Genomic DNA, 27,758 nt, shown 5'->3' on the forward strand with positions numbered 1-27,758 from the left:
AATGGAGCTAATTAGCTCCCGTGTGGGCCGCAAACTATGATGAGGGCCTGAGAAGGGATGTGGGGAGGGGGGGCGGAGCTCGGTTTGCACCTCATCAGCTGATTAATTAGCACGCAGATGCTTGAGCGCCTCGACGTCCTACATGCGATCAGATGAGAGGCCGCATAATGAGAGTACAGTGGGTCGATGGTGCTGGTTAATTAGTGCGACCTGATCCGGAGGCCATGTTGTTTACGCCGCGGCGTCTAATGAGCTCGGCCGAGAGGCTGCATGGCATTCGTCTGACGTGAAAAATCATTGTCATGTTCCAATAATCTATATGCAGGGGCTAATAATGCGCTCAATGGTAACGATAAGTAATGAACTCAGCACACTTTGTCCTATTTAGAGTCTCGACTCGTGTATAAAATGATCCTAAGCACGAGTGTGAGTTCCTTAGCTGATTGGGAAGCCAACTTGCTTTATTTAATAAGCTCGTGTACTTTCGATATGAAGTGTGGCAGTTTCCCGTAATATCCAGCAGATGGCACTGTGTTTTGACTGCCATTATGACTGTCCTTTTCACAGTACTGTACAATACAATATCGTAGTTTATGGCATAAACTGTACGATATTGTATTCTTTTGGGGGTAATTCAAGTCTCTGTGTACTGTACTCACGCAAGAAGCTGAGTAGTTTTACTTTATTTCAATGTTATTGTGCCGATGACGATTTTATATTTGAGTTAGTGGTGTTACTTCCGGGTTGAGTTGAACGCTGGCGCGTCTGGATGGCGCTGCTCACTCGCCGAAAAATGTTTTTTTTTTTTTTTTTTTTTTTTTTTTTTGCTTTTATCCTGTGACTGTAAAGTGTCCTTGTGAGTTTTTAAAGGCGCTTATAAAACAACTGTATTATTGTTAATATTATTATTAAGATTGTTAATTATTATTATGGTGGGCGTCGCAATAGTTGTCCATTTTTTTTCATGGTCCTGGAGGTCGTCGCCATTGAATTCTGCCTAGCAACACATGTCAAAGGCTGTGTATAATAATATTAATAATAATAGTAATAATAATAATTATACTACTACGACTACTACTACTACTAATAATAATAATAATAAATAATACAATAAAAATAACAATAAATAATACAATAATAATAACAACAACGACAACAACAATAATATAATACAATAATAATAACAACTATAATAATAATAATAATAATAATAATAATAATAATAATAATAATAATAATAATAATAATAATAATAATAATAATATATTAAATAATACAATAATAACAACAACTCGAATAATAATAATAAAAATACTACTACTACTACTACTAATAATAATAATAATAATACACCTCCCTCACTATTTGTCTTACTATTCTATTTGAGTTACTTCCGGGTTGAGTGAACGGTGGCGCGTGTGGCTGCCGCTGCTCACCCACAGAAAAAAATATCCTGTAACTGTAAAGTGACCTTGAGAGTTTTGAAAATGAAATGTATTATTATTATGATGATGATGATGATGATTATTATTATTACACTATCAATCTTGTGCACCTCCCCTGAAGGACACCCACGCGCCACTGAGCGATACAAACACCACAATTCCTATTCCACCGGTCAGTAATTATTATTATTATTATTTTATTTTTTTATGACACCAAAATGTCCCTCCGTCAGCCCAACAGTTGATTCGACTGTGGAGTGCGCGGCATTGATGCCAGGGCGTCCCGGAGATAATTGCTGTCCTTGGAGTTGAATAAGCTCATTCTAAAGCACCTCAGGCCGTGGCAGTCCTAATGTGTGACTGCGTATTGGATAATTGATTCAGGGAAAGGGTGTGTGTGTGTGTGTGTGTGGGGGGGGGGTATACTATCAGAGCTGAGCATAATGACTTCATATAATTAGAGAGAGAGAGAGAGAGAGAGAGAGAGAGAGAGAGAGAGAGAGAGAGAGAGAGAGAGAGAGAGAGAGAGAGAGAGAGAGAGAGAGTTAAAGTTCTAGAGGGGGTGGAGGATGGATGCATTTGCACAAAGCGACAGCCTCCACAGATGAAGCAGGAATGCTTGAGCACTGACATCAGCTCAGATAAGACGGAGGAGGTGGAGGAAAGGAGCTGGAGGGCTGCTGGTGGTCTCTCCCGGAAAAAAAAAAAAAAAATCAACAACCCAAAAAAAAGAATTGAAGCTACTTTCACGCGTGACAAACTTTTTTTTTTCTGGGGCGGAGGACGATTTATTGGTTCCCAGGAGACTAAAGTGGAGACGGTGTGGTGTTTGAAGGATGTTGTTGGACAAGGAGGACAGTGAGTGATGGTCTTTTTATGCATATTTGGTTTAGATGAGCGTGGTCGACAACGCATGCAAGTTGATTGTGTTTGTTCTTGAATGAATTACAGCCTGTCTTTATGTCTTTATGGCAGTTCTGTTTGTCGTATTCATTCATTCACTGCCAGACATGTGCAAAAATGTGTCCACTCCAGTGCCAGGGTTTTTGGCATTGTCACTTGAATTCCAGGACCCGCAGAATATTGAGTTTTAAAGGACAACCGACGCTTCCCGACAAGTTGTGTCCATAATTTGTAAAATCACTTTAAATTACTTCTACTGAGCGTATTTTACAAAGATTCCACGGCATATAGCTATATTTTACGTTTTAAGACTCGCGCTGAATACTTAGGAAGTCTTGTTTTTGAGTTGGTGATGATGCCTGACGTGACGTCACGGAAGGAACGCCCCTGACCGAGAAAGCGATACACAATGCATTTTGTGTACTTTGTTTGGTCTGAAAATTTCGTGTTGATGGCGAAATTAGAAGGAGAACACATAAATAACGCGATGCTGAATCGTTGTGTGTTGCACCAAGACTACTATTTGATACTAGTTGACACAAATTCCCAGCAGACAAATCCGCCCATTTCCAACGGAGCTTGGGCGCCATCGTGTGCATTTTCTGGAACGCTACATTGGAGTGACTTCTTTAATCGATTGCAAGCATTTATGCTTTCCTTTTCAGAACTATTTGAATCATATTCATAACTGGATGAGTAATAAGAAAGCATCTTCTCCGAATCTGAAGCCATTGTTTTGATTCTAGAGCAAGGCAAGACGTCCTTGCGTGACGTCACGAACAAGCGGGCGGGGCCTTCTGAAACTCGGCATCTCCGAGGTCATTTTGAAGTAGTTTTGGGACACATTAAGTCATGGTCCTGGAGGTCGTAGCCATTGAATTCTGCCTAGCAACACATGTCAAAGGCTGTGTATAATAATATTAATAATAATAGTAATAATAATAATAATTATACTACTACTACTACTACTACTACTAATAATAATAATAATAATAATAAATAATACAATAATACAATAAAAATAACAATAAATAATACAATAATAATAACAACAACGACAACAACAATTAAGTCATCGTTATTGGTGTTTTGCATTTGACTAAAAATATCATACTGCGTGTTTTGGGTATTTTAGATACTATAAAACGTTTTTCTGATGTCAGTTAGGAAACAAAAAAGTGACGTCGGTTGTCCTTTAAATTCCAGGATCCACAGAATATTGAGTTATAAGGACGACATAAACATTCAATACAGCGTTAGAAACCTTAGACCACATGTGTTAAAGTCAAGGCCCGGGGGCCAAATCTGGCCCGCCACATCATTTTGTTTCGGCCCGCGAAAGCAAATCAAACGTGAAACTCCATGATGCTTGGTAAAATCCTCACCAAAATTTCATATTTTTGGATGTAAACCACAACAATAACAGTCATTATTCTTGACTTCAGATTTGAAAACATTAATTTGTTGTGCGCTATATATGGAATTTGTGGAGGGGATTAAACATTCTAATGGCTTTCCCAAATTCAAGAGGAAACCATAACTACAATGTGGCCCACGGCAACAAATGACTTTGACACCCCTGCCTTAGACTCTGTTCTGTCAACAGAAAAAAATGAGTTAATTCCTAAATTATATGACTCTGGAATTATCTGATCTTGAAATGAGGGCAGCTGTCCAAAATACAAAACAATACATACCTATCTATCGCTTTAACGACAGCTGAAGCTGGAACATAGCGCTAACATGGGAAAAAATGGAAATATTTGTGTAAAAAAAAAAAAATTGCCAGAGGCCATTGCCAGCGCTTTATCGGCACCCAAGCATGAAAAAAAAAAACCCGAACAAATTCAGGAATAGCGCTCGACGCCATATTTTCAATTCCCGAATAAATTCATGAATGGCAGTGAATGAGTTAAACTGTGAATGAGAAGGATCTGTCGTTGACAATAATGACACCTGAAACGGTTGGCACTAATCCACGAACACAACTGAAACAGAGCAACTAAAAATAGAGCACTTTGGATTATTGTTAGATCACTCGCAGCTTTTCGGCAGCTGAAATTAACCCTTTCATGGACTCTGTAACCTGATAACATGATATGATTTCCGCTGGAGTTAACGCTCAACCTGAACGGATGAATCAAGGATTACATTGAGCACTAAAATTATTTTAACTCGGGAATTATCATCCATCAAATTTATAAAGTCAACATTTATTACCACAAAAGCTTTATTGGTTTTATTTTTGGTGATGTTGTATCAAGGATGACGATGATTGCTTCAGCATAATGAAACAAAACTAGCTAAAACCTGTCTTGGCTACTCAGTACTCAGAAAACGCTGAATGGCTGTGACAGGGGAAGCTAGCTAGATAGCAGCTAGCAAGATAGCTAAAATTGTAGAGGAGGCCATGTTGTGTTTTTTGGGATTTATAATAATAATAATAATTTCATTTATAAGCGCCTTTCAAAACTTTAAAGGACACTTTACAGTTACAGCATAAGTTTTTCTGCGGGTGACCAGCGGCAGCCATTTTCTTTTTTTGTCACATGTTTGCCAAGTACTAACCAAGTAATAATAATAATAATAATAATAATAATAATAATAATAAAAATGTAATTTCTAAGCGCCTTTCAAAACTCTCAAGGTCACTTTACAGTCACAGGATACGTTTTTCTGCGGGTGAGCAGCAATAGCCACATGCGCAAGTGTTCACTCAACCTGGAATAACTCAAATAGATAGAAAGCGAGCAAGCTAGCTAATGGAAAACTAATAGCTAGCTAGCTATTAGTTATCTAGATAGCTAGCTAGCCATACAGCTAATAGATATAGAGATAGTTAGCTTTCTAGCCAGATAGATAGCTAGCTAGCCAGCTACATAGCTAGCAAGCAGCTATATATATATATATAATAAAACATATATATTTATATAAGTTAGCTAACTGGCGAATGGATAACTAATAGCAAGCTAACTAGATAGATAGATAGATAGATAGATAGATAGATAGATAGATAGATAGATAGATAGATAGATAGATAGATAGATAGATAGTTAGGTAGCTAGCTCGATAGCCATTTAGCAAATAGATATGAAATAGATATGTAGCAAGGTAGCCAGCTAGATAGATAATACACAATAAAAAATATCAAGAAAAAGTCTGATTTGTATAAATCACAACAAATATGTCTGCTGACAATGAGGAAGCGCCATTTCCTCGTATTAAGGAAGTCGAGTGGTGTTTTCAAAATTGCTAAGTTTGGTCGAAAACTGTGTTTTTAGTTGTAATCAAAGACATAAAAATCGAATTTATTTTTGGTTGGATTCTGATTTGAACGATAACAGAGATGTTTGAAAAACGACCTACTGAACAACGGATGCAATACCGAAAAGTACACAAAAAACACACGCTCTGTCCCGGGCAATATATTCTGGAGAAAATCAGAATCAAAATTAGAATCAGAAAGCCTTTAATCGTCCCACAATGGGGAAATTTGCGTCTCAAGTTTAAACATTTTTTAATTTGGGACTTCGCAAAGCACAAAACTTTGGTGAACTAGCGCAGCTGTCTGCTCATGTTGTTCTGGCTATTCACTACAACATGGACGACGACCGTTCAGTGTCCATCAACCAATGAAAAGTTACGAGTAGTATCCAAACTCTTCCGTTAAAGGACAACCGACACCATTTTTTTGTTTCTTAGCTGTCATCAGAAAAACGTTTTATAGCATCTAAAATACCCAAAGCACGCAAGCTGATATTTTTTGTCAAACGCAAACATAATAATGACTTAAAATGTCCAAAAACTGCCACAAAATAACCTCAGAAATGGCGAGTTTGAGAAGATCCCGCCCCCTTGTTCGTGACGTCACGCCAGGACGCCTTTCCTTGCTTCAGAATCAAAACAATGGCCTCACGGAGTTCAGATTCTGAGAAAATGCTTCCTTGTTACTCATCCAGTTATGAATATGATTCAAATACTTCCGAAGAGGAAAGCATACATGTTTGCAATCGATTAAAGAAGACCTTCCGTATCAATTCGAGCCTTCTGGACGCCAATGTAGCGCCCCAAAAAAATTCACAAGATGGCGCACAAGCTCCGTTGGAAACGGCCTGATTTGTCTGCTGGGAATTTGTGTCAACTAGTATCAAATAGTAGTTTTGGTGCAACACACAACGATTCACCATTGCGTTATTTATGTGTTTTCCTTCTAATTTCGCCATCAACACGTAGTTTTCAGACCAAACAAAGTACCCAAAATGCATTGTGTGTCGCTTTCTCGGTCAGGGGCGTTTCTTCCGTGACGTCACGTCAGGCATCGTCATCAACTCGAAAACAAGACTTCCTGAATATTCAGTGCGCGTCTTAAAATGTAAAGTATAGCTATATGCGGTGGAATCTTTGTAAAATACGCTCAGTAGAAGTCATTTGAAGTGATTTTACAAATTACGGACACAACTTATCCAGTGGTGTCGGTTGTCCTTTAAACCTTCTTATCGTACCAAAACTTGTCAAAAGTGAGTCCAACCCTTTCCCTGCCTCATTGCTTTCTAGGTGTGTCCCTGGTGTCCCTCCAGTCCAGAGAGAAAGCTCGAAGCTGTGCCGGTTGCAACGGCAAAATCAGGGATCGATTCATGCTCCAGGCGTTGGACCGCTACTGGCACGAGGATTGTCTTAAGTGTGCCTGCTGTGACTGCCGGCTGGGCCGGGTGGGCTCTACCCTTTACACTCGAGCTAACCTCATCCTCTGCCGTCGGGACTACCTGAGGTACCACGTTTAAACGTTTTGCTGCTATGGTGGTCAAACTTGAGCTGAGGTTCATCTGTGGGTGTTATCAGCTGCACCGTTGTGGGTGTGGACACAGAGTTGATTTAATTTGCCAGAATTTTTATTCCCTTTAACTCATTCACTGCCATTCTCAAATTTATTCGGGCATTGAAAAGTGTGAGGTTGAGCGACATTCTTGAATTTGTTCGGGTTTTGGTTTTTCTTGCTGGGGTGCTGATAAAGTGCTGGCCATGGCCTCTGGCAATGTTTTTTTTTCTTTTCCACAAAAGGCCACAGAATTTCAAATTTTCCATATTAGCGCTTTATTTTAGCTTCGGCTGTTGTTAATACACTATATATACGAATATGTATGTATTGCATTGTATTTTGGACAGCCACCCTCATTTCAAGCTCATATAACTCCAGACGCATATAATTTAGATATTAACTCTTTTTTCTGGTAAAAGAAGAGAGTCTAAGATTTGTTATGCTGCATTGCATGTTTATGTAATCCTAAAACTCAATATTTTGTGGGTCCTGGAATTCGAGTGACAATGACAAAAAAACGTTTAACTCATTCGCTACCATTTCCGAATTTATTCGATAAAGCGCTGGTCAGACCTCTGGCAATGTTTCTCCCTTTCACGAGAGGGAGTACATTTGCCTTTTGTCAATGGTAGTGCTTGGTTACAGCTTCAGTTGTTGTTAAAGCGCTATATGAATCAATATGCATGCATTATATTGTATTTTGTACAGCCGCACCCCTTTTCAAACTCATATAACTCCACATTCATATAATTTAGGAATTAACTCTTTTTTCTGATGAAAGAAGAGAGTATAAGGTTTCCAAGACTGCATTGAATGTTTATGTAATCCTAAAACTCAATATTTTGTGGGTCCTGGAATTCGAGTGACAATGACAAAAAAACGTTTAACTCATTCGCTACCATTTCCGAATTTATTCGATAAAGCGCTGGTCAGACCTCTGGCAATGTTTCTCCCTTTCACGAGAGGGAGTACATTTACCTTTTGTCAATGGTAGTGCTTGGTTACAGCTTCAGTTGTTGTTAAAGCGCTATATGAATCAATATGCATGCATTATATTGTATTTTGTACAGCCGCACCCCTTTTCAAACTCATATAACTCCACATTCATATAATTTAGGAATTAACTCTTTTTTTCTGATGAAAGAAGAGAGTATAAGGTTTCCAAGACTGCATTGAATGTTTATGTAATCCTAAAACTCAATATTTTGTGGGTCCTGGAATTCAAGTGACAATGACAAAAAAAACGTTTAACTCATTCGCAGCTGCCATTCCCGAATGTATTTGATAAAGCGCTGGTCAGACCTCTGACAATGTTTTTCCCTTTCACGAGAGGTGACGCTTGGTTACAGCTTCAGTTGTTGTGAAAGCGCTATATGAATCAATATGCATATATTGTATTGTATTATGTATAGCCGCCCCCATTTCAAGCTCAGATAACTCCAGACCCATATAACTTAGGAATTAACTATTTTTTCTGATGAAAGAAGAGTGTCTATCGCTGCATTGGGTGTTTATGTAGTCCTAAAACTCAATATTCTGTGTTCCTGGAATTCAAGTGACAATGATAAAAACCCTGGCACTGGAGTGGACACATTTTTGCTCATTGTCTGGCAGTGAATGAGTTAAATATGGTCTATTCAAATTTGCAGTGGATAAATCTCTGTGTGTTATTTTTGTCTTCATTTTGGATCATGGCTTAGCTGACTAACAAATGTGAGGAAAAAGCACCGAGGACTTGCACAGCATTCCACCTGGTGCGAAAAGAACGACAGAACCAATTTTCTCTGTATTTTACGACCCAATAAATCCGCTATCCTCAATGCGACCACTTTGAGAATCATAAAAACATCGCTAATCATGATAGCAAGTTTGGCGCTATCTATTATGGGATGGTGGTTGTTTCTCGGACGACTCCGCTGAGACTTCTTTGGGGGAAATAACGAGCTGAGCGGTCAGCTGAACACCTCCTGATTCGACGAGCTCATGTGCTGTCGGGCCTGGCGCGCACTCCATCTGGATTTGCTGGCCGCTAAGTCGCTCATTAGCTGCACGCCGCACTTAGCCCAGAAAAAAAAGCCCCCTTTGACGGTTAAATTGGCTCAGTCGCCTCCTGCTTTCCTCGTCATGGGCCCGGTCCGGAGTTCTTTGAAGAGTAGGATTAGAACCATGTGATTTCTTTTAATTGGACCATTAGCGAAGAATTAGCATTGAGCCGCGTAGCCTCGTTAAAAAGGGGGGCAAAGGGAACAGAGCCCACCAGGTGCCTGCTGCTCGTTAGATGAAAACATGGCGGTCATCAGCGCTTTTTTTTTGGGGGGTGCGGGGTGTTGTTCGCTCGTTGACCTACTGTTGCTTGGTGGGATTCTACGAAATATCATCTCATCTTCATGTGCGGTGTTCATGCGTGTTCATCTCGGCACTAATGAGTCACCACAATAACATTTGAAAACGTCGTCTGTAATAATGATGACCTACTTCTATCCTCTCCTCGGTAGTTCAAAACTTGTCAGATAAACGAGTCATGGTTCAGAAGAAGAGGAATAGACCCCTCCCCCTTATGCCCCCCATTATAGCAGTCAGTGTTTATGTAAAAGATTGAGACGAATGTTAAATTTATGAAAATTTTACCTTGGCATACAAACTTTTTTCTTGATACACACGGAGGTGCCTCAATGAGTGATGTGTCGTTCGCGCACGAGCCCGTTCTCCGAACAAGAAAATGGCAGCCGGCTTGTTTTGGTCCTCTATTCCACGCCCCCAGTCTTCGGTTAAAGCCACGTGATTGGTCAAGAATGCAGCAGTGAATGGTGGGGAGGGGTTACAGACAGAGAGCGAGTGAAGCTATTCTCCAAAAAAAAAAATGGCAGTCGACATTTTTTTTCCCCTCTATTCCCCGCCCCCAGTCTGCGGTTAAAACCACGTGATTGGTCGAGAACGCAGAAGACAGAGAGAGAGTGACAAAATGGATAGAAAACAGTGACATTTGGACTCGTTTCAACTTTGATAGTTCAAACGCAGAGTGTAGACTGCAAGGTTAAAATTCCTATCAATCATGCTCCACAAATAACCCGCACAAGCCATCTGTACACTCGATGCAAAAAGCTATCAACCCATCTAAACAGAACACAATTGATGAGGAACTAGGTAAAATTATCGCAGAGAAAGCACCTAGAAAGGATCATTCCTCAAAATGGTGAAAGAAGAAGGCTACGTTCCTCATCAAGTGTTTAATGCTGAGGAAACCAGCCACTCCATATTCCATCAAGCCATCAACGACCATCACAATTGTAAATAAAACAACTTTATTATACAGTACAGTTTATTTCTTTAATTTTAATACCATAGCACATTTATTATATATAAAATAAGGTATATTTTGTGTAGTTTTAAGGCTTAGAAAATTAGAAAGTAGAAAATTATGTTTTATGGGAACCTGGGAATGAATTATACTCATTTTAATTGTTTCCTATAGGAAATTAATTTTTGGGATACACACTTTTCGCCTTATACACTCCGTCTGGGAACCAGTTAAGTTCGTAAGCCAAGGTATACGTTTTGAAATAGCTCAATAAAGGTTGCGAAATACTGTTATACTGAAGGAGAAATGTTCTAGGAAAATGTTTTATTTATCTCGCTATCTAGCTAACTATCTAACCACTCTACCGAGCTAGCTAGCTATTTGCTATCTATTTGTTATCCTGGTGGCTATTTATCTGGCTAGCTAGCTAATAGCTATCTATTAGCTAACTAATAGCTTTCTATCTATTTGAGTTATTTTCGGGTTGCGTGAGCGCTGGCGCGTGTGGCTGCCGCTGCTCACCCACAGAAAAACTTATCCTGTGACTGTAAAGTGACCTTGAGAATTTTGAAAGGCGCTTATAAATGAAATGTATTATTATTATCACTGCTTACTTATTTTTGCCCTAAAATAAATTCCCTGTTCCAGTAGTACGAATCTTAAATCGACGATTTATGAAGTGCAGAGGACTGCGATGGTTTGTGTATGACTGACTCAAATGTATTTTTTGTTTTTTTTTCTATTCAGACTCTTTGGCGTGACGGGGAAATGCGCCGCCTGCACTAAACTGATTCCCGCCTTCGAGATGGTGATGAGGGCGCGGGACAACGTTTACCACTTGGATTGTTTCGCCTGCCAACTCTGTCGCCAGAGGTAAAGATTAGCAATAGCCGTTAGCGTCGCAAATCATACTGAACTCATTCACTGCCATTCCTGAATTTATTTGGGAATTGAAAAGAACGACGTGGAGCGCCATTCCCAAATTTGGGTTTTTCTTAGGGGGGGGGGGGGGTACCGATAAAGCGCTGATCAGACCTCGGGCAAAGTTTTTCTCTTCCATGAGGGGACAGCATTTGCCTTTTTGTCCACATTAGTGCTTTGTTACAGTTGCAGCTGTTGTCAAAGTGCTATTAAACCAATATGTATGGATTGTACTGCATTTTGTACAACCGCCCCCATTTCAAGCCCAGATAAATCCAGACCCACATAATTTAGGAATTAAGTCGTTTTTTCTGATGAAAGAAGAGAGCCGAAGGTTTATAACGCTGATTTGAATGTTTAGGTGCTCCTAAAACTCAATATCCTGTGGGTCCTGCAATTTGAGTGAAAATGACAAAAACCCTGGCACTGGGTGGACACATTTTTGCATATCGTCTGACAATGAATGAGTTAAGGCAGGGGTGTCAAACTGAATGAATTTGGGGAAACCGTTAAAATTATTCATCTTCTCCACATATTACATACAGACCACATAATAAATTAATGAATAACTAGCTTTCAAATCTGAAGTCATGAATAATGACTGTTAATATGGCTTATATGGGACAATTTGAAATTTTGGTTCGGACTTTAGCAAGCATCATGGAATTTCAAGTTTGATTTGCTTTCGCGTGCCGAAAAAAATGATGTGGCGGGCCGGATTTGGCCCCTGGGCCTTGACTTTGACACCTGTGAGTTAAGGGAATTGTAATAAGGATCTGGTTAAAAATCTTGTTATGTCAGGATTTAGGCTACGGTTCCACTGATTAGCGAAACATAGCATAGCCTAGCATAGATACATGCGAGGGCAGCTTTCGTTCTGCGTTTTGATGACAATATATATATATATATATATAGTATATACATTTAAAAAAAGGTATTCAAAACAAACTAGTCTACAAAATCCCTCTCAGATAAATTTACGTTACTGTAATTTCCGGACTATAAACTGCGACTTTTGTCACAAGCTTTCAACCCTGCGGTTTATGCAACGATGCGGCCAGTTTCTGCATTTTTTGTAAGTGTGCCGAAGAAGACGCAAGTTAATGTAACTACGGTAACTACGAGTGTGAATCCTGCATTTAAAATGTTGAATCAGAGGCTTGGATAACCAGCGGCATGAAATCGTTTACCAAAACTGGCCGTATGCGAAGAACAACATTTGCTAACGTATTTCTTCGATGGTATGTTTTTTTACCCAGGCCCGTTAGCGAATGCTAACTTGTAGTTACCCTGAATCACTTGTACCGACAAGTGACAACTTTTGCCAGCCCTGTTCGGACTGTTATTACCGTAATGCATGTTATATTGCTGCCGCGTAACAGGCAGTTCTGAAGGTATATTATTAAAACTTTGAAAACATTTTCTGTGTCCCGCATTTCTTTATAAACATGCGGTTTATAGTCGGGTAATCACTCACCCCTCGCCATGCAGATTTTGTGTGGGCGACCGCTTCTTCCTGAAGAACAACTTGATTTTGTGCCAGCTGGATTACGAAGGCGGCAATCGGAATGGCGAGGCACAGAGACTGTCGCAGTGACAGGTAACAAAAACAGACAAGATTACTATTTTTCTGATATTTTGAACGGAGACCGGGGGGTGTCTAAAACCTGATTTACATTTTTGTTGATAATTGCACGAAGATTTTTCTTGCTCTGAAGTATTCACTTGCTTATTTTAGGTGAAGAATTGGACCGATTAGAAGCATTTTGGACCTTCTCCAGCTCATTGTAGAACTTTTTTTGGGGTGGGGGGAAATGACAAGCACACAGACACAATCTAAAGGAGCAAGCACTTAAAGGACAGATCTACAGCTTCACGAATCCAGCGTGGACATGTTACCAACGCCTCCTTTAGTACTTCATTTGATTTTTGAAAAATAAAACTTTATTTAATGGTGAACAATCACCGAAGGAGTAAGAAACAAACGGACTGAGGACAGTTTGTTCATCATTGCCACCAAAGACGCGTTCACCTATGCTTTTTTTTGTTTTCTTCTCCACTGAATGAGCAACATCTATATAGTTGAATCAAGTATGGTGTACTTTTTATTTATCATTTATGCGCCGCAAAAATAAGTATTACATGTAAAGAAACAACAAAAAAGGCTGTTTTATGATTAAATGATGATGTAATTAAACACCTTTTTTGTCAGAACAAAAAGGAAATGGAGCAAAAGTACAATGACCCAAAGTGAAAGTGAAGTCATTATTATTATTTTTTGGATGTTGGTGACTGGTTCAAGGTGTAAACTAATGTGAATCATTGAATCCCAAATTCACAATAACATACCAAGTATTATTTCCATATAAGACAAAAGATATATTTTTAAGTTAAAAAACACACAAATAAATAATATATGTGTACCAAACAAGGCAATAAAAAAATAAATGAATGATAACCCCAAAATAATTGTACAACCATGACACCACATCCAGAACATTATTTGACATACAATATAGAAGGGAATAATCACACGCAAATGGTAACATAATTATTTAAAAGAGCGAGTTTTGAATTTAGTTGATAATAATCTTAATCGTTTGACACCGATGTGTTGCAGCAGTGAGAAATGAGAAACCCCTCAGGATTATTAATATAGTATTACTTTAAACTTAAAAATAGTGTTATTGTGCCGTTGGGGTTACCCGATGTTAGGTTTCGGTTTGGAACGCTAGTCTTTGGCGACACCTAGCGACAAAACCTCACCATCGCAACCAACAGGACACTTCCGGTTCCAGAAGGAAATCCAATCGATCGACCGATTAGTGACCACAAGGAAGGATCCCGCCGCGCTTCGTTTGTTTTACATTCATCATCAATTTAGTGGGTGTCGGGTATTGCCATGGTGATGTCTACCTTTCAGAAGGTGACGCTGGTCACGTGCCTCGTGCTGTGCGTGGCCCTCCGCTTCCCAGGATGTTGCTTTCTGGCGGGAGGAAGGATGCTAGCGTGACCGAAGGTGTGTCGTTTACCGAGCCGCTAACTAGACTAGTTTTCCCGGCTTAGATTTTTCCGTGTACCGCCTCACCGTGTTCAAATACGCGTAAAGTTGTGATTATTTTATTACGATTGTTTGAATGAGATTAAAAGCAGCGATTGATATACACTCTCCTCCCTGAGCAGGAGGGGGCGCCAAAAATCCCATAAATGCGCATTAAGAATAAAAGAATTGTTTAAAAAACAGCATTATACTTTAATAATTAATGTAATTAATTAATTGGTAGAAATTTTTAGTTAGTCCATATATTGACATCATGATATGAATCAATTTTTAATTTTAATTTGTTGGATATATTTTTCCTCGCAATTTTCTCTTAAATATATTTGTATTTGTTTTTACAAATGAAGAATTCCATTATTTACCATTAATATTTTATAATTACATTTATGAAGATAACATTTAAGGATCGCAGAAACATTTTTTTTAGTAATAATATATTTTAAATCACATCAAATTTCCAACTAAATCCAACCAAATACTGTATTTAAAAATGTTGGTCATTTTATCCCTTTTATCTATACTTTTGAATTTGGTGTATTAATTCTGTTCATGTTAACCCATTTACTGCCAGACAATGTGTCCACTCCAGTGCCAGGGTATTTGTCATTTTCACTCAAATTCCAGGATCAACAGAATATTGAGTTTTAAGGACTACACTAACAGTCAATGGAGCGTAAGAAATCTTAGATATTTGTCTTTCATCAAAAAAAAGTTAATTCCTAAATTATATGTGTCTGGAGTTATATGAGCTTGAAATGAGGGTGGCTGTCCAAAATATATTGCAATACAGTAAAGTCTCGTTATATCGATATTCAAGGGAGTCCGAAAAAATATCGATATAACCGGGACTATCGATATATCCGACCCTGTTTGCATGTAATTTTCTCCGTGCGTGCATAGAAATAGTATCGATATAACCGGGACTATCGATATATCCGATATCGATATAACGAGACTTTACTGTATATACATATTGGTATATATGGGGCTTTAACAACAGTGGAAGATGGAACACTGCGCTAACATGGAAAAAAGGGAAATCCTGCTCCCTTGTGGAAAGGAAAAAAAAACTGCCAGAGGTCTGGCCAGCGCTTTATTGGCACCACTGCAAGAAAAAACAAAACCCGAAAAAATTCGTGAATGGAGCTCTACGTCATATTTTCAATTCCCAAATAAATTCGGCAATGGTTTTGAAAGGCACTTAGAAATAAAATGTATTATTATGATTATTATTATAATGGCAGTGAATGAGTTAATGTAAAATTTGTCACACTTAGTACAAACTTAGTACTTATTTATCGGTTATTACTTATTGATACTCAGTCCATCATAGAATAAAATTTTTAAATTGTACCTATTAAACAATTGGTTTTACACTTGTAGGAGGTCACTTCCCGCCCATGGTGCACCGTCACATGGCCCCAGAAGGCCGCGGCCAGAGGGTGGCGGCGGTTTCGGGCCCCTCCTCCAGGGCCCACAAGGGGGAGAGCGTGGGAACGAGAGCCAAAGGTGGAGGTGCGGGAGGCGGACTGGGAACCGCCGCCAAATCTAATCTGGCGGGACAAATCATTCCTGTCTATGGATTTGGGATTTTACTCTACATCCTTTACATCCTCTTCAAGGTCTGTTTCACAGAGTTTGTTGCGAAATGAAGGAAAGCCAATTTTTACATGAGTAAAACGTGAAATATTTAGTTGAAATTGGCCAATGGGAAGCTTTTAATGGGTATACGTTTGTGTGTATATATGTGTGGTCAGATCACTTCCAAAGGGAGCAGCCCACCTTCCCTGGGTAGATTCTCCTCAGTGCGCTCAGAGAACACCAAGAGGAAGATCAGTGAGTACCTGATCGCCGCAAACTCATCTGTCATAATCATATTCTGAAACATCTACAACATGTCATTTCACCTACAGCCGACTTTGAGCTGGTTCAGCTGCAGGAGAAGCTGAGAGAGACTGAGTTGGTGATTGAAAATTTGGTTTCCAATGTTCACACAAGTCCTGAAAGGTGCTTGAGAATGGAAGGTTTATGATCATGTGCCAATGACAGACGTACAGTGAGTGATATCTTGGCTTACGAACTTAATTGGTTCCGAGACAGAGCGTGTAAAGTGAAAAGTGTGTATCCCAAAAATTAATTTCCCATAGGAAACCATTAAAATGAGAATAATCCGTTCCCAGGTCCCAATAAAGCATAATTGTCTTAAAACTACACAAAATATACATTATTTTATGTATAATAAATGTGCTATGGTATTATAATAAAAGAAATAAACTGTACTGTGTAATAAAGTCATTTTATTTACCTTTGGTATAGTCGATGACTTGATGGAATGGAGAGGCCGGTTTCATCAGCATTAAACACTTGATGAGGAACGTAACCTTCTTTCACCATCTTGAGGAATGATCCCTTGTAGGTGCTTCTCTGTGATAATTTTATCTAGTTCCTCATCAATTGTGTTCTGTTTAGCTGGGTTGATAGCTTTTTGCATCAAGTGTACAGTTACAGGCTTGTGCGGGTTGTTTGTGGAAACTAACCTTGCAGTCTACACCCTGCCTTTGAACTATCAAAGTTGAAACGAGTCCAAATTTCACTGTTTTCTATCAATTTTCTCACTCTCTCTCTGTCGTCTGCCTGTCTCTTTAACGTTAAAACCACCTCCCCTCACTGTTGCGTTCTTGACCAATCACGTGGCTTTAACCGAAGACTGGGGGCGGGATATAGAGGGAGAAAAAGTCGGCAGCCATTTTCCTTTTGGAGGACGGCTTCACTCTATCTGTACACCCCCCCCCCCCCACTGCTGCGTTCTTGACCAATCATGTGGCTTTAACCAAAGACTGGGGGCGGGGAATAGAAGACAAAAACAGTCGGCTGCCATTTTGTTGTTAGAAGAACGGGCTCGTTCGCGAACGACACATACCTCATTGAGGCAGCTCCGTGTGTATCCCGAAAAAAGTTCGTATGCCAAGGTAAAATGTTCAAAAAATTAATGTTCGTAAACCGAAAAGTTCGTAAGCCAAGGGGTTCGTAAACCGAGGTATCACTGTAACTAAATGTGTATGCGTGTGTGTGTGTGTGTGTGTTGAAGAGGTGCTAAAGTAGTGAATGTGGACCAGGAGAGTCTCCTGCAGCAGCTGACGGAAATCACTCGCGTGATGCAGGAAGGTCAGTTGATGGAGGGTATGGCAACAACCAACAAAAAAGACCATCAAGGAGCATGGGAAGAAGGTATGCAAAATGAAGCAGTTTCCTCCTTTTCCGCAACTCAACCCAGAAGTAACTCAAATCGATAGAATGCTAGCTAGCTAATAAATCAACGTTTAACTCATTTGCTGCCATTCCTGAATTTATTCGGGAATTGAAAAGTGTAACGTGGAGCACCAGTCCAGAATTTGTTCAAGTTTAGTTATTTTTCTTGTGGGTGGGTGCTGATAAAGCGTTGATCAGACCTCAGGCAATGTTTTTCCCTTCCACGAAGGGTCAGCATTTGCTTTTTGTCCACGGTAAGGCTTTGTTACAGCTTAACCTTTCCCGAATTTGTTCTGGTTTTGGTTTTTCTCGCAAGTGGGTGCCGATAAAGCGTTGGTCAGACCTCTGGCAATGTTTTTCCCTGACACAAGGGGGCAGAATTTTCCTTTTGTCCATGTTAGCACTTTGTTACAGCTTTGGCTGTTGTTAAAGCGCAATATAATTCAATACATATGTTCAAATTTCCCCATTGTTGGACGAATAAAGGTTTTCCGATTCTGATGTATGTATTGCACAGGTGTCAAAGTCAAGGCCCGCGGGCAAAATCCGGCCCGCCACATCCTTTTTTTCGGCCCGCGAAAGCAAATCAAACTTGTTAAATTCCATGATGATTGCTAAAATCTGAGCCAAAATGTCATATTTTTGGATGTCAACCACAATAAAAGTAATTATTCTTGACTTCAGATTTGAAAACGAGTTATTCATTAATTTGCTGTGTGCTCTATATGTAATATTTGAAGGGATTTAAACATTCTAATGGGTTCCCCAAATTCATAACGGCCCCCGAGAGGAAACCATAACTACAATGTGGCCCGCGGCAAAAAATGACTTTGACACCCCTGATGTATTGTATTACATTTTGTACAGCCGCCCCCATTTGAAGCTCAGATAACTGCAGACCCACATAATTTAGGAATTAACGTTTTTACCGATGAAAGAAGAAAGTCTAATGTTTCTTATGCTGAATTGAATTTTTATATAGTCCTAAGACTCAATATTCTGTGGGTCATACAATTTGAGTGAAAATGACAAAAACCCTGGCACTGGGGTGGACACATATTTGCACTTTGTCTGGCAGTGAATGAGTTAAGTACTCAAGCTGATCAAAATATTAGGAACAGCTCCGAGTATGATGCCCGAAGTAACTAAACGTGTTGTGTCGCACCTCAGCCGAAGAAGAGGACGGCCGCGACTTGTGGGAGCGCCCCCGTGGCGGCTGCTGTCAGCATTGCGGATCACAGACGCAAGCCAAGGGTGACTTTACAGTCGATGAGGAAGCAGGTGCAGGTTCAGGAGGCGAGGAGAACCCGGACGTCCACCTGAGCGGGAAGGAGCAGAAAGAGTGCGAGCGCGGTGAGGAGCAGATCCAGTTGGGAGTGCCCAAGGCGGAGCTGGCGGGCGTGTTGAAGGAGTTGGAGCTCACCTTGAAGATGACGTCGGTCATGGAGAAAGAGAAGATGGATCATCTGGAGACGCAAGCGTCGGCCGGGGGTGGTGCCATTAGACGGCGGAGCAAAAGAAGTCAAGAGTTCAAGTGACTCCTGACTTGGACGGATGATGTTTTGTGAGCAAACTTTATGGTCACATGCCCAAAAATTGTGCATGGATTTCAAAACCGTGGACGTGGTTTGATAGCAAGTCCAAAGATGGTGACCAGATTGAGGTCAAGTAAAGCCAGATGAGGTCAAGCAGATGTGTTCAAATTTTACGGAAAAATCCAAGGATGCTTAGGCCACTTTAACTTTAAAGGGGAAGTCGATGCAAAAAAAGTATTATACATTGTTGAGCAATCTTATTTTTTTGGTCCAAAAACCTTCGATTAACTCATTCACTACCAGACATGTGCAAAAATGTGTCCACTACAGTGACAGGGTTTTTGTCATTGTCACTTGAATTCCAAGACCGTCAGACTATGGAGTTTTAGGACTACATAAACATTCAATACAGTGTTAGAAATTTTAGACTCTTATTTCATCTGAAAAAAAAAAAACTTAATTCCTAAATGATATGGGTATGGAGTTATATGATCTTGAAATGAGGGCGGCTGTCCAAAATATAATGCAGTATATAATAATAATACATTTCATTTATAAGCGCCTTTCAAAACTATACAGATTGGTTTATATAGCGCTTTAACAACAGCTGAAGCTGGAACAATGCGCTAACATGGGGGAAAAAAGGGAAATGCTGCCCCCTTGTGAAAAAGAAGAAACATTGCCAGAGACCATGGCCGCTTTATCGGCATCAAAGCATGAAAAATCAAAACCCAAATAAATTCAGCAATGGCACTCAACGTCATATTTTCAATTCCCGAGTAAATTAGTAAACGGCAGAGTTAAAGATTTTTTTCCCCTTAAATGCATGAACTTCTCATTGATGTTTTGCATCTTTTTTTTTTTCAAAACGCATGTAAGCATGTTCACCCTTTTAATAAATACCTCAAACTATACCCAAGCGCCTTGTTTGAAGTTTCATTTAGAATTTTATCAGTAGGAGTGAGGGTATAACAGCTAAGTTGCAAATACTAAATAGTTCTTTGTTGACTAACTTGTATGAAACATGTGACTTCAAAAAAAAGGAGGGGTGTTTATTTGTTGAATAAAGGGTACATCCTACCGATAAAAAAAAAGCACTCACTGACTTGCTGGCAGAATATGGGAGAGGGGGGGGGGGGGGGTTGATGTCTTTAGGCAGGTGGCACATCTCTATTTATTTATTTTTGTCACAAACAGGAAGTGATTCCGCCTCAGTGCTCCATGGGCTCGTCAGACGGAGGTGCGGGGGCAGCGTCGTCATCTGCGGGCGCGACCACCTAATGCACCAAAAACATTTATTGGCAAACAACAACAAATTACAGCTTTCCGTTCAAAATGCTATAAGCTAACTTAGCGTGCGAATAACATTTGGGGACCAGTAATATTAATTTTGGAACAATTACAGCTTCCCGTTGAAAATGTTAAAAGCTAACTTAGCGTGCTAATAACGTTTGGGGACCAGTAATATTAATTTTGGAACAATTACAGCTTCCCGTTCAAAATGCTATAAGCTAATTTAGCGTGTTAACGTTTGGGGACCAGTAATATTAATTTTGGAACAATTACAGCTTCCTGTTCAAAATACTATAAGCTAAATTAGCGTGCTAATGTTTGGGGACCAGTAATATTAATTTTGGAACAATTACAGCTTCCCGTTCAAAATGCTATAAGCTAACTTAGCGTGCTAAGAACGTTTGGGGACCAGTAATATTAATTTTGGAACAATTACAGCTTCCCGTTCAAAATGCTAAAAGCTAACTTAGTGTGCTAAGAACGTTTGGGGACCAGTAATATTAATTTTGGAACAATTACAGCTTCCCGTTCAAAATGCTATAAGCTAACTTAGCGTGTTAACGTTTGGGGACCAGTAATATTAATTTTGGAACAATTACAGCTTCCTGTTCAAAATACTATAAGCTAAATTAGCGTGCTAATGTTTGGGGACCAGTAATATTAATTTTGGAACAATTACAGCTTCCCGTTGAAAAGGCTAAAAGCTAACTTAGCGTGCTAATAACGTTTGGGGACCAGTAATATTAATTTTGGAACAATTACAGCTTCCCGTTCAAAATGCTATAAGCTAACTTAGCGTGTTAACGTTTGGGGACCAGTAATATTAATTTTGGAACAATTACAGCTTCCTGTTCAAAATACTATAAGCTAAATTAGCGTGCTAATGTTTGGGGACCAGTAATATTAATTTTGGAACAATTACAGCTTCCCGTTCAAAATGCTATAAGCTAACTTAGCGTGCTAAGAACGTTTGGGGACCAGTAATATTAATTTTGGAACAATTACAGCTTCCCGTTGAAAATGCTAAAAGCTGACTTAGCGTGCTAATAACGTTTGGGGACCAGTAATATTAATTTTGGAACAATTACAGCTTCCCGTTCAAAATGCTATAAGCTAACTTAGCGTGTTAACGTTTGGGGACCAGTAATATTAATTTTGGAACAATTACAGCTTCCTGTTCAAAATACTATAAGCTAAATTAGCGTGCTAATGTTTGGGGACCAGTAATATTAATGTTGGAACAATTACAGCTTCCTGTTCAAAATACTATAAGCTAACTTAGCGTGCTAATAATGTTTGGGGACCAGTAATATTAATTTCGGAACAATTATAGCTTCCTGTTCAAAATGCAAATTTCCCCATTGTGGAACAATTAAAGGTTTTCTGATTCTGAAAATGCTACAAGCTAAGTTAGCGTGCTAATAATGTTTGGATTGGATTGGCTTTGCCTTTATTAGTCTCACAGTGTTCTAAATGCTATAAGCTAACTTAGCCTGCTAATAACGTTTGGGGACCAGTAATATTAATTTTGGAACAATCACAGCTTCCCGTTCAAAATGCTAAAGGCAAACTTAGCGTGCTAATAACGTTTGGGGAACAGTAATGTTAATGTTGGGACCTTTGTGCCTTCAGTGTACATGTGCTGTCAAATTAAAGCCCACCCCGAGATAAGATGCCAATATTCGAAATGTTCCCGTGCAAACTGAGAAGCAAAATCAACGTAAACTTTAACATAAAAGAAAGGCTACTTTGATCTGACAAAAAAAAAAAAAAAAAAAGGAAAAAAAAAGACATGTAAATACTTCCGCCGATTTGCAATCGAGGAAATAAAGACCCCTAATGCTGTCGTTGCATGTTAATGACATCATCACCTTTCTCTGTGGCCTTTCCTCCAGTCCCTCCAAGTAGGGGGCAACGTCGTCGTCATCATAGATGGTGAACTCCATGTCCTTACCCACAATGCCAATGGAAACATTCTTTTTTCATAGGACCAAAAAAAAAATCATAATTAAATTTTATGATATGAACTCTTCATACAGGAAAAATTAAGGGGGCAGTGTGTGGGTGTACCTTGGTGGTGAGGTCCTGCTCAGTGGGGAGGGTCTCTCTGAGGGCTCTCAGGCCGTGCTGGACCAGCTCATTCAGAGTACCTGAACATGGAATACATTTTAAAGAACTGATAAAATGCGCACACTTTAACACGTTGCGCGATGCTAACATGACCGCTAAGGTTGGTTTTCACTCCTTCACTACCATTTCCAAATTTATCCGGGAATTGGAAAGTGCAACGTGGAGCGGCATTCCCAAATTTGTTCTGGTTTTGGGTTTTCTGCAGAAAAAGCGCTGGTCAGACCTCTGGCAATGATTTTCCCTTCCATTAGGGGGCAGCATTTGCCTTTTTTTCCCCATGGTAGCGTTTTGTTACAGATTTAACTGTTGTTACATAACTCAATATGTATTATGTTGCATTTCATGCTCCCATTTCAAGCTCAGATAACTCCCGATCCATATAATTTAGGAATTACTGTTTTTTTCTGATGAAAGAAAAGAGTCTAAGGTTTCTAACACTGTATAGAATGTTTATGTAGTCCTAAAACTCAATATTCTGTGGGTCCTGCAATTTCAGTGAAAATGACAAAAACCCTGGCACTGGAGCGGACACATGTTTGCACATCCTCTGGCAGTGAATGAGTTAAGAATATATTCCAACACCCTTTGAGTCCTTTCCCAAAACTAAACATGACCATATGATGTTGACCGTTGTAGCCTAATTTGTGTAATACATCAAGAAATTTACCGTTATAATAATTATTTTTAAATTATGATAGATTTTTGCCGAAGCACTTTTTCGAGCTAAATCTAATAAACATTCATTTGTTAAGTCATTTTATATTATTAGTACTATTAGTTGTATAGTACAAATTGTATTGTAGAGTTGTATTCGTATAAATACAACTCTGTCCTGCGCTGCTCGTTGGACACTCTCAAAGAGGTGGACAACAACAGGACGCTAGTCAAGCTAAAAGCTATGCTGGACAGACACTCTCACCCCCACCAGGCCACCCTGAGAGCATTTGGCAGCTCCTTCAGCCACAGACTGACAAAGACCGATCCACGGGCGCTGTAAGAACGAGTAGTACCGTCGCTTGTTCCTGAATATGCTTATTTTGTTATTTTATAATTACTGCACTGAGAGCCAGGATACTGTGATTGATTGGTGGTGCAGAAAAGCTGCTTGATCAACAGTGCCTGTGCCGGTTAGAAGTGTTGACTCACAGTCTGCAAACTTGTCCATGCATCTCTCCAAGTAGGTGCGGGCCGACTGCGAGCGTGCGCCTATGGACATGGCTTTGCAGTCAAAGTAGTTGGCCGACGGGCATGTCTGGAAGATGTGGGGGCCCATGTCCTGACAAACAAAATTGTGTTTAACTTCATTCAGTACGGGTTTCCTGATACACCAAGCAAGCTACCATATTTTTTGGATTATACGTCGCTCCGGATAATAGGTCGCACCAGCCAAAAAAATGCATAATTAAGAAGAAAAAAAACATATATAGGTCACACTGGAGGATAAGGCGCATTTTTGGGGAAAAATTATTTGATAAATTCCAACACCAAACAACATACATGTCATCTTGAAGAGAAATTGAAAATAAATTAATTAAATTAAAATAAAATAGAGAACATCAGACTGCGTTTCACTTTTTTTTTTCCAACATAACACCGCAGCTCTCGCTCTACGCAACTCCGATGGACACACCTACTTTTTGGTAACCCAGAACAGTCTTTTACAAGAGTTATTCAGATAAATCTAGCACAAAGAATAGTTTACCAAAATATCAGGTTTTACTCCAAATCACCAAATCCAAGGAAATCTTCATCCTGTGTGTCACTTTTAAATAACTCCCCCAACTCGGCAGATAGACAAGGCGCCACTTCCTCTTCTACGTCGCTGACACAGAAATGTGTAGGCGACTGTCTCTGCGCTCACAGATGTTTCAACACCACAATATCAGCACAGGCCGAGAGCGCGCTCTTGCGGTTTAATGTGAAAATAACATGTGAAATGATATACAGTAATAAAAAAAAAGCATATATAAATCACTCCGATTTATAAGTCGCACCCCCGACCAAACTATGAAAAAAACTGCGATTTATAATCCGAAAAATACGGTAACTTACATCGTAGCCGGCGATGAGCAGTCCGACGCCGTAGGGTCTCCTTCCGTATCGCTGCGTGGGGATTTGAGTTTCTGAGCTTCTATCAAGGACGATAGCTGCCACTGCTCTCGTGTGAAACCTTTCGGCCATTCCGTTTTGAAAGGCGCTCATAAATCAAATGTATTATTATCATTATTATTATTCACACTCTGAAGGATGCTGATTTTTGAATAATCATTTTTAGACCGGATTGACAAAAGTGGTTGCTGCTAATAGCATTTTGACTTTGGCTTCGTTTTACGTCATGTGACTGTGAGGATACTGCTGCCGACAAGATGGACGAGTCGCGACGTGGGCAGGGGACGGTCAAACACGAACCTGGAGTCCAAGCACTCCTGACGCATGAAGTTACTGCAACAAAGAAAACACAACAATTTTTGTCTTGACAATGCTCCTTAACTCATTCACTGCCAGATGTGCAAAAATGTATCCACTCCAGTGCCAGGGTTTTTGTCATTGTTACTCAAATTACAGGATCCATAGAATACAGAGTTTTACGACTATATAAAAATTCAATGCAGCGTTCAAAACCTTAGACTATCTTCTCTCATCAGAAAAAAAGTTATTTCCTAAATTATATGGGTCTGGAGTTACATGAGCTTGAAATGAGGGCAGCTGTCCAAAATACAATACATACATATGGATTTATATAGCGCTTTAACCACAGCTGAAGCTGTAACAAAGCACTAACATTGAAAAAAGCAAATGCTGTCCCCTCATGGAAGGGGAAAACAGCACTTTATCGGCACCCAAGCACGAAAAAAGTTAACACATTCTGGAATGGCGCTCTGTCATATTTTCACCATGACGTCCCTGATCCACTGGTGAAAAGGACGTTTTGATACTCTCCTCTTTCGTCGAGACCTGCTTCGTGTCACAAAGAGGGTACAGAAAGTACTTCAGATTGAATGACTGTCTGTGTCTTTATTATTGTCGTATTGTTATTCCGTATTTTTTGTTCTTTTGACTTCAAGATGGCGCCGCGAGAGTGGCTGCCTTCCCAACAGCTTCTGTAAGAATGTTTTTCTACTTCTTTCTTTCCTCTCATAACTTTGCTGCTGTGAAATTTAAATTTCTCCACTACGAGACTAATAAAGGTAAATCCAATTCCTGAATACATTTGTGAACGGCAGTGAATGAGTTAAACAAAGATGGGGACCCACCATAACAGCCTGGCGTCTGCAGTGAGACCAGCAATGGAGATGCCGATGTGGTTATCGACATGAAGAATCTTCTTCTGGTGGGCTGCCAGTTCCGATTGAGCTCTCTACACACAACGCACACGAGTGATCAGTTTTTTTTATTGACTGTAACCAAACGTCATGTTTACAAAGATAGTCGACAATAAGTTGCTATGTTGTCTAAACTCACCACCCAAAAATAAAATAAATAATAATTCAAGAGTCACCTTGAGTGCAACGAGGACTGCCTGGGTTTTAGATTTGAGTCCTACGGTGGCAGAACCTTGCTTAACAGCCTCCATCGCATACTCGATTTGATGAATGCGACCCTGAGCCGATCAACGACATAAAGATGAATGCTTTTAGTACATCATTTCCACTTTTCTAATAGAAATCAACATTTAAAAGACATCTCACCTGAGGGCTCCACACGGTCACGTCATTGTCATACTGATTGCGAAACTGCAACATAAAAAAAACCAAAATGCGTCAACACTATCGGACCACAAACCATGATCATGAGAGAAGTCTTACATAATTATCTGGCATCGCCATGTCCAACCAACTAAACGCGACTGTTGCTTAGAGAGTCAAGCACACGACTTTTTGAGAAGCAAGGTTTTAAATTACAAGTTAAATAATTTATATAAGTTACATGAGCTCTACCAAAAAGCAGCAAACATGGCATAGTTTATGAAAGATATGTAGGCTGCAAAATCAATGAAAATGAATGAAAGGAGGTTAAGGAAGGCAAAAATGTAACTATAAATTAGGAAGGAAAACAGACACCTGACAGGAAAGAACTTGAGAAGGAAGCAGACAGTGACGAAGAAAGGGAAGGTGAGTGTCAAGAAAGACAATGTGCCAGGTTGATCGCAACAGAAATTAGGTGATGAAGGGAAGGATGATAGGGGAGATAACATCTGAAGGAGAAGAATGAAGGATGGAGGAAAATATGACTAAAAAAGTGGTTCTTGTGGGGGATGAAAGCAGGAAAGAGATTGTAAAAGAAGGCACTCAAGTATAAACTATTGAAGGCAGCAGGGTGCAAAGGAAATAATTCCGCTGCAGAATGAAAAGGACGTCGGCGCACTTATCCTAATTTTAACACACACACACACACACACACACACACACACACACACACACACACACACACACACACACACACAATACAAAATATATTGCAACATTTATAAACATGTTAAACCAATGGTTAATAAAAACGATGCTTTTAATGGTAAAAACAAAACATTTCTTGATCGTCTCCATTTTACAAAGTTAACTGGAAAAGTTTAGTTGAATTGGCTGAATGAAAAAACGAAAGGTGGCTTCAATGCTAACCTCGCGCTCGCCTGTTAAAACAAACCCTCAAACCAGCACCATTGCGGCTCTTTAGCAACCCCCAACACGGCATGCTTACTATGCACTCAAGCGTGTTTTACTATAGTATAGTATCTAGTATAAAAATCACAATGAACTGGTAGAAAAGGCTTTGCGAAGCTAACTCCTGCCGACCAAAGCTGTTTTGCTTACTCACAGTACACTCCAAAGTTGCCTAGCTGGCTAGCTAACGTTAGCCATTGTGGATCAATGTGTGCGTGGGTTGATTTATGTACAAATAAAATAGCTCAAAATGCGTTAAACATGTATTAAACATGTAAACGTTGTGCATAACGTTTCGCCAAGAAACACATTAATACCACTGACCATATTTACGTCCGTTTCGCCTCGCCTGTCTACTTCTTAGCCGGGTGGTTCTTCGCTCGATTAGATTTCCTGGTTGACCAACGTCACACGGCAGGGAAAAAGAGTCAAACTCCGATCAAAAATCA

The 27,758-nt window shown here is 39.7% G+C and overlaps 3 protein-coding genes across 3 annotated transcripts; 2 read left to right on the top strand and 1 right to left on the bottom strand.

Annotated features, from left to right (window-relative positions):
• Nucleotides 1-2,031: 2,031 nt before the first annotated feature.
• LOC148897603 (rhombotin-1-like) lies at nucleotides 2,032-13,616 on the top strand. The gene is made up of 5 exons (XM_088996067.1): nucleotides 2,032-2,303; nucleotides 6,903-7,116; nucleotides 11,210-11,335; nucleotides 12,875-12,983; nucleotides 13,122-13,616. The coding sequence occupies exons 1-4, from the start codon at nucleotides 2,282-2,284 to the stop codon at nucleotides 12,978-12,980; spliced, it is 468 nt and encodes a 155-aa protein (XP_088852193.1). The 5' UTR covers nucleotides 2,032-2,281; the 3' UTR covers nucleotides 12,981-12,983; nucleotides 13,122-13,616.
• Nucleotides 13,617-14,204: 588 nt separating this feature from the next.
• On the top strand, nucleotides 14,205-20,237 carry ric3b (RIC3 acetylcholine receptor chaperone b). The gene is given in 7 exon segments (XM_088996738.1): nucleotides 14,205-14,346; nucleotides 14,349-14,402; nucleotides 15,828-16,066; nucleotides 16,202-16,280; nucleotides 16,358-16,451; nucleotides 17,533-17,672; nucleotides 18,864-20,237. Coding segments are annotated over 7 exon segments (1,035 nt in total). The 5' UTR covers nucleotides 14,205-14,285; the 3' UTR covers nucleotides 19,232-20,237.
• A 129-nt stretch (nucleotides 20,238-20,366) lies between these two features.
• Nucleotides 20,367-27,711, bottom strand: psma1 (proteasome 20S subunit alpha 1). Its single transcript, XM_088996739.1, has 10 exons — nucleotides 27,634-27,711; nucleotides 26,341-26,385; nucleotides 26,151-26,252; nucleotides 25,906-26,009; nucleotides 25,005-25,093; nucleotides 24,704-24,774; nucleotides 23,798-23,927; nucleotides 22,592-22,671; nucleotides 22,393-22,497; nucleotides 20,367-20,505 (listed from the first exon to the last, which is right to left on the bottom strand). The coding sequence occupies exons 1-10, from the start codon at nucleotides 27,634-27,636 to the stop codon at nucleotides 20,440-20,442; spliced, it is 795 nt and encodes a 264-aa protein (XP_088852865.1). The 5' UTR covers nucleotides 27,637-27,711; the 3' UTR covers nucleotides 20,367-20,439.
• Nucleotides 27,712-27,758: the final 47 nt, after the last annotated feature.

This window comes from Hippocampus bargibanti, linkage group LG05 (genome assembly GCF_051943395.1).
Source record: "Hippocampus bargibanti isolate YZ-2025 linkage group LG05, ASM5194339v1, whole genome shotgun sequence".
NCBI classification, from domain to species: Eukaryota; Metazoa; Chordata; class Actinopteri; order Syngnathiformes; family Syngnathidae; genus Hippocampus; species Hippocampus bargibanti.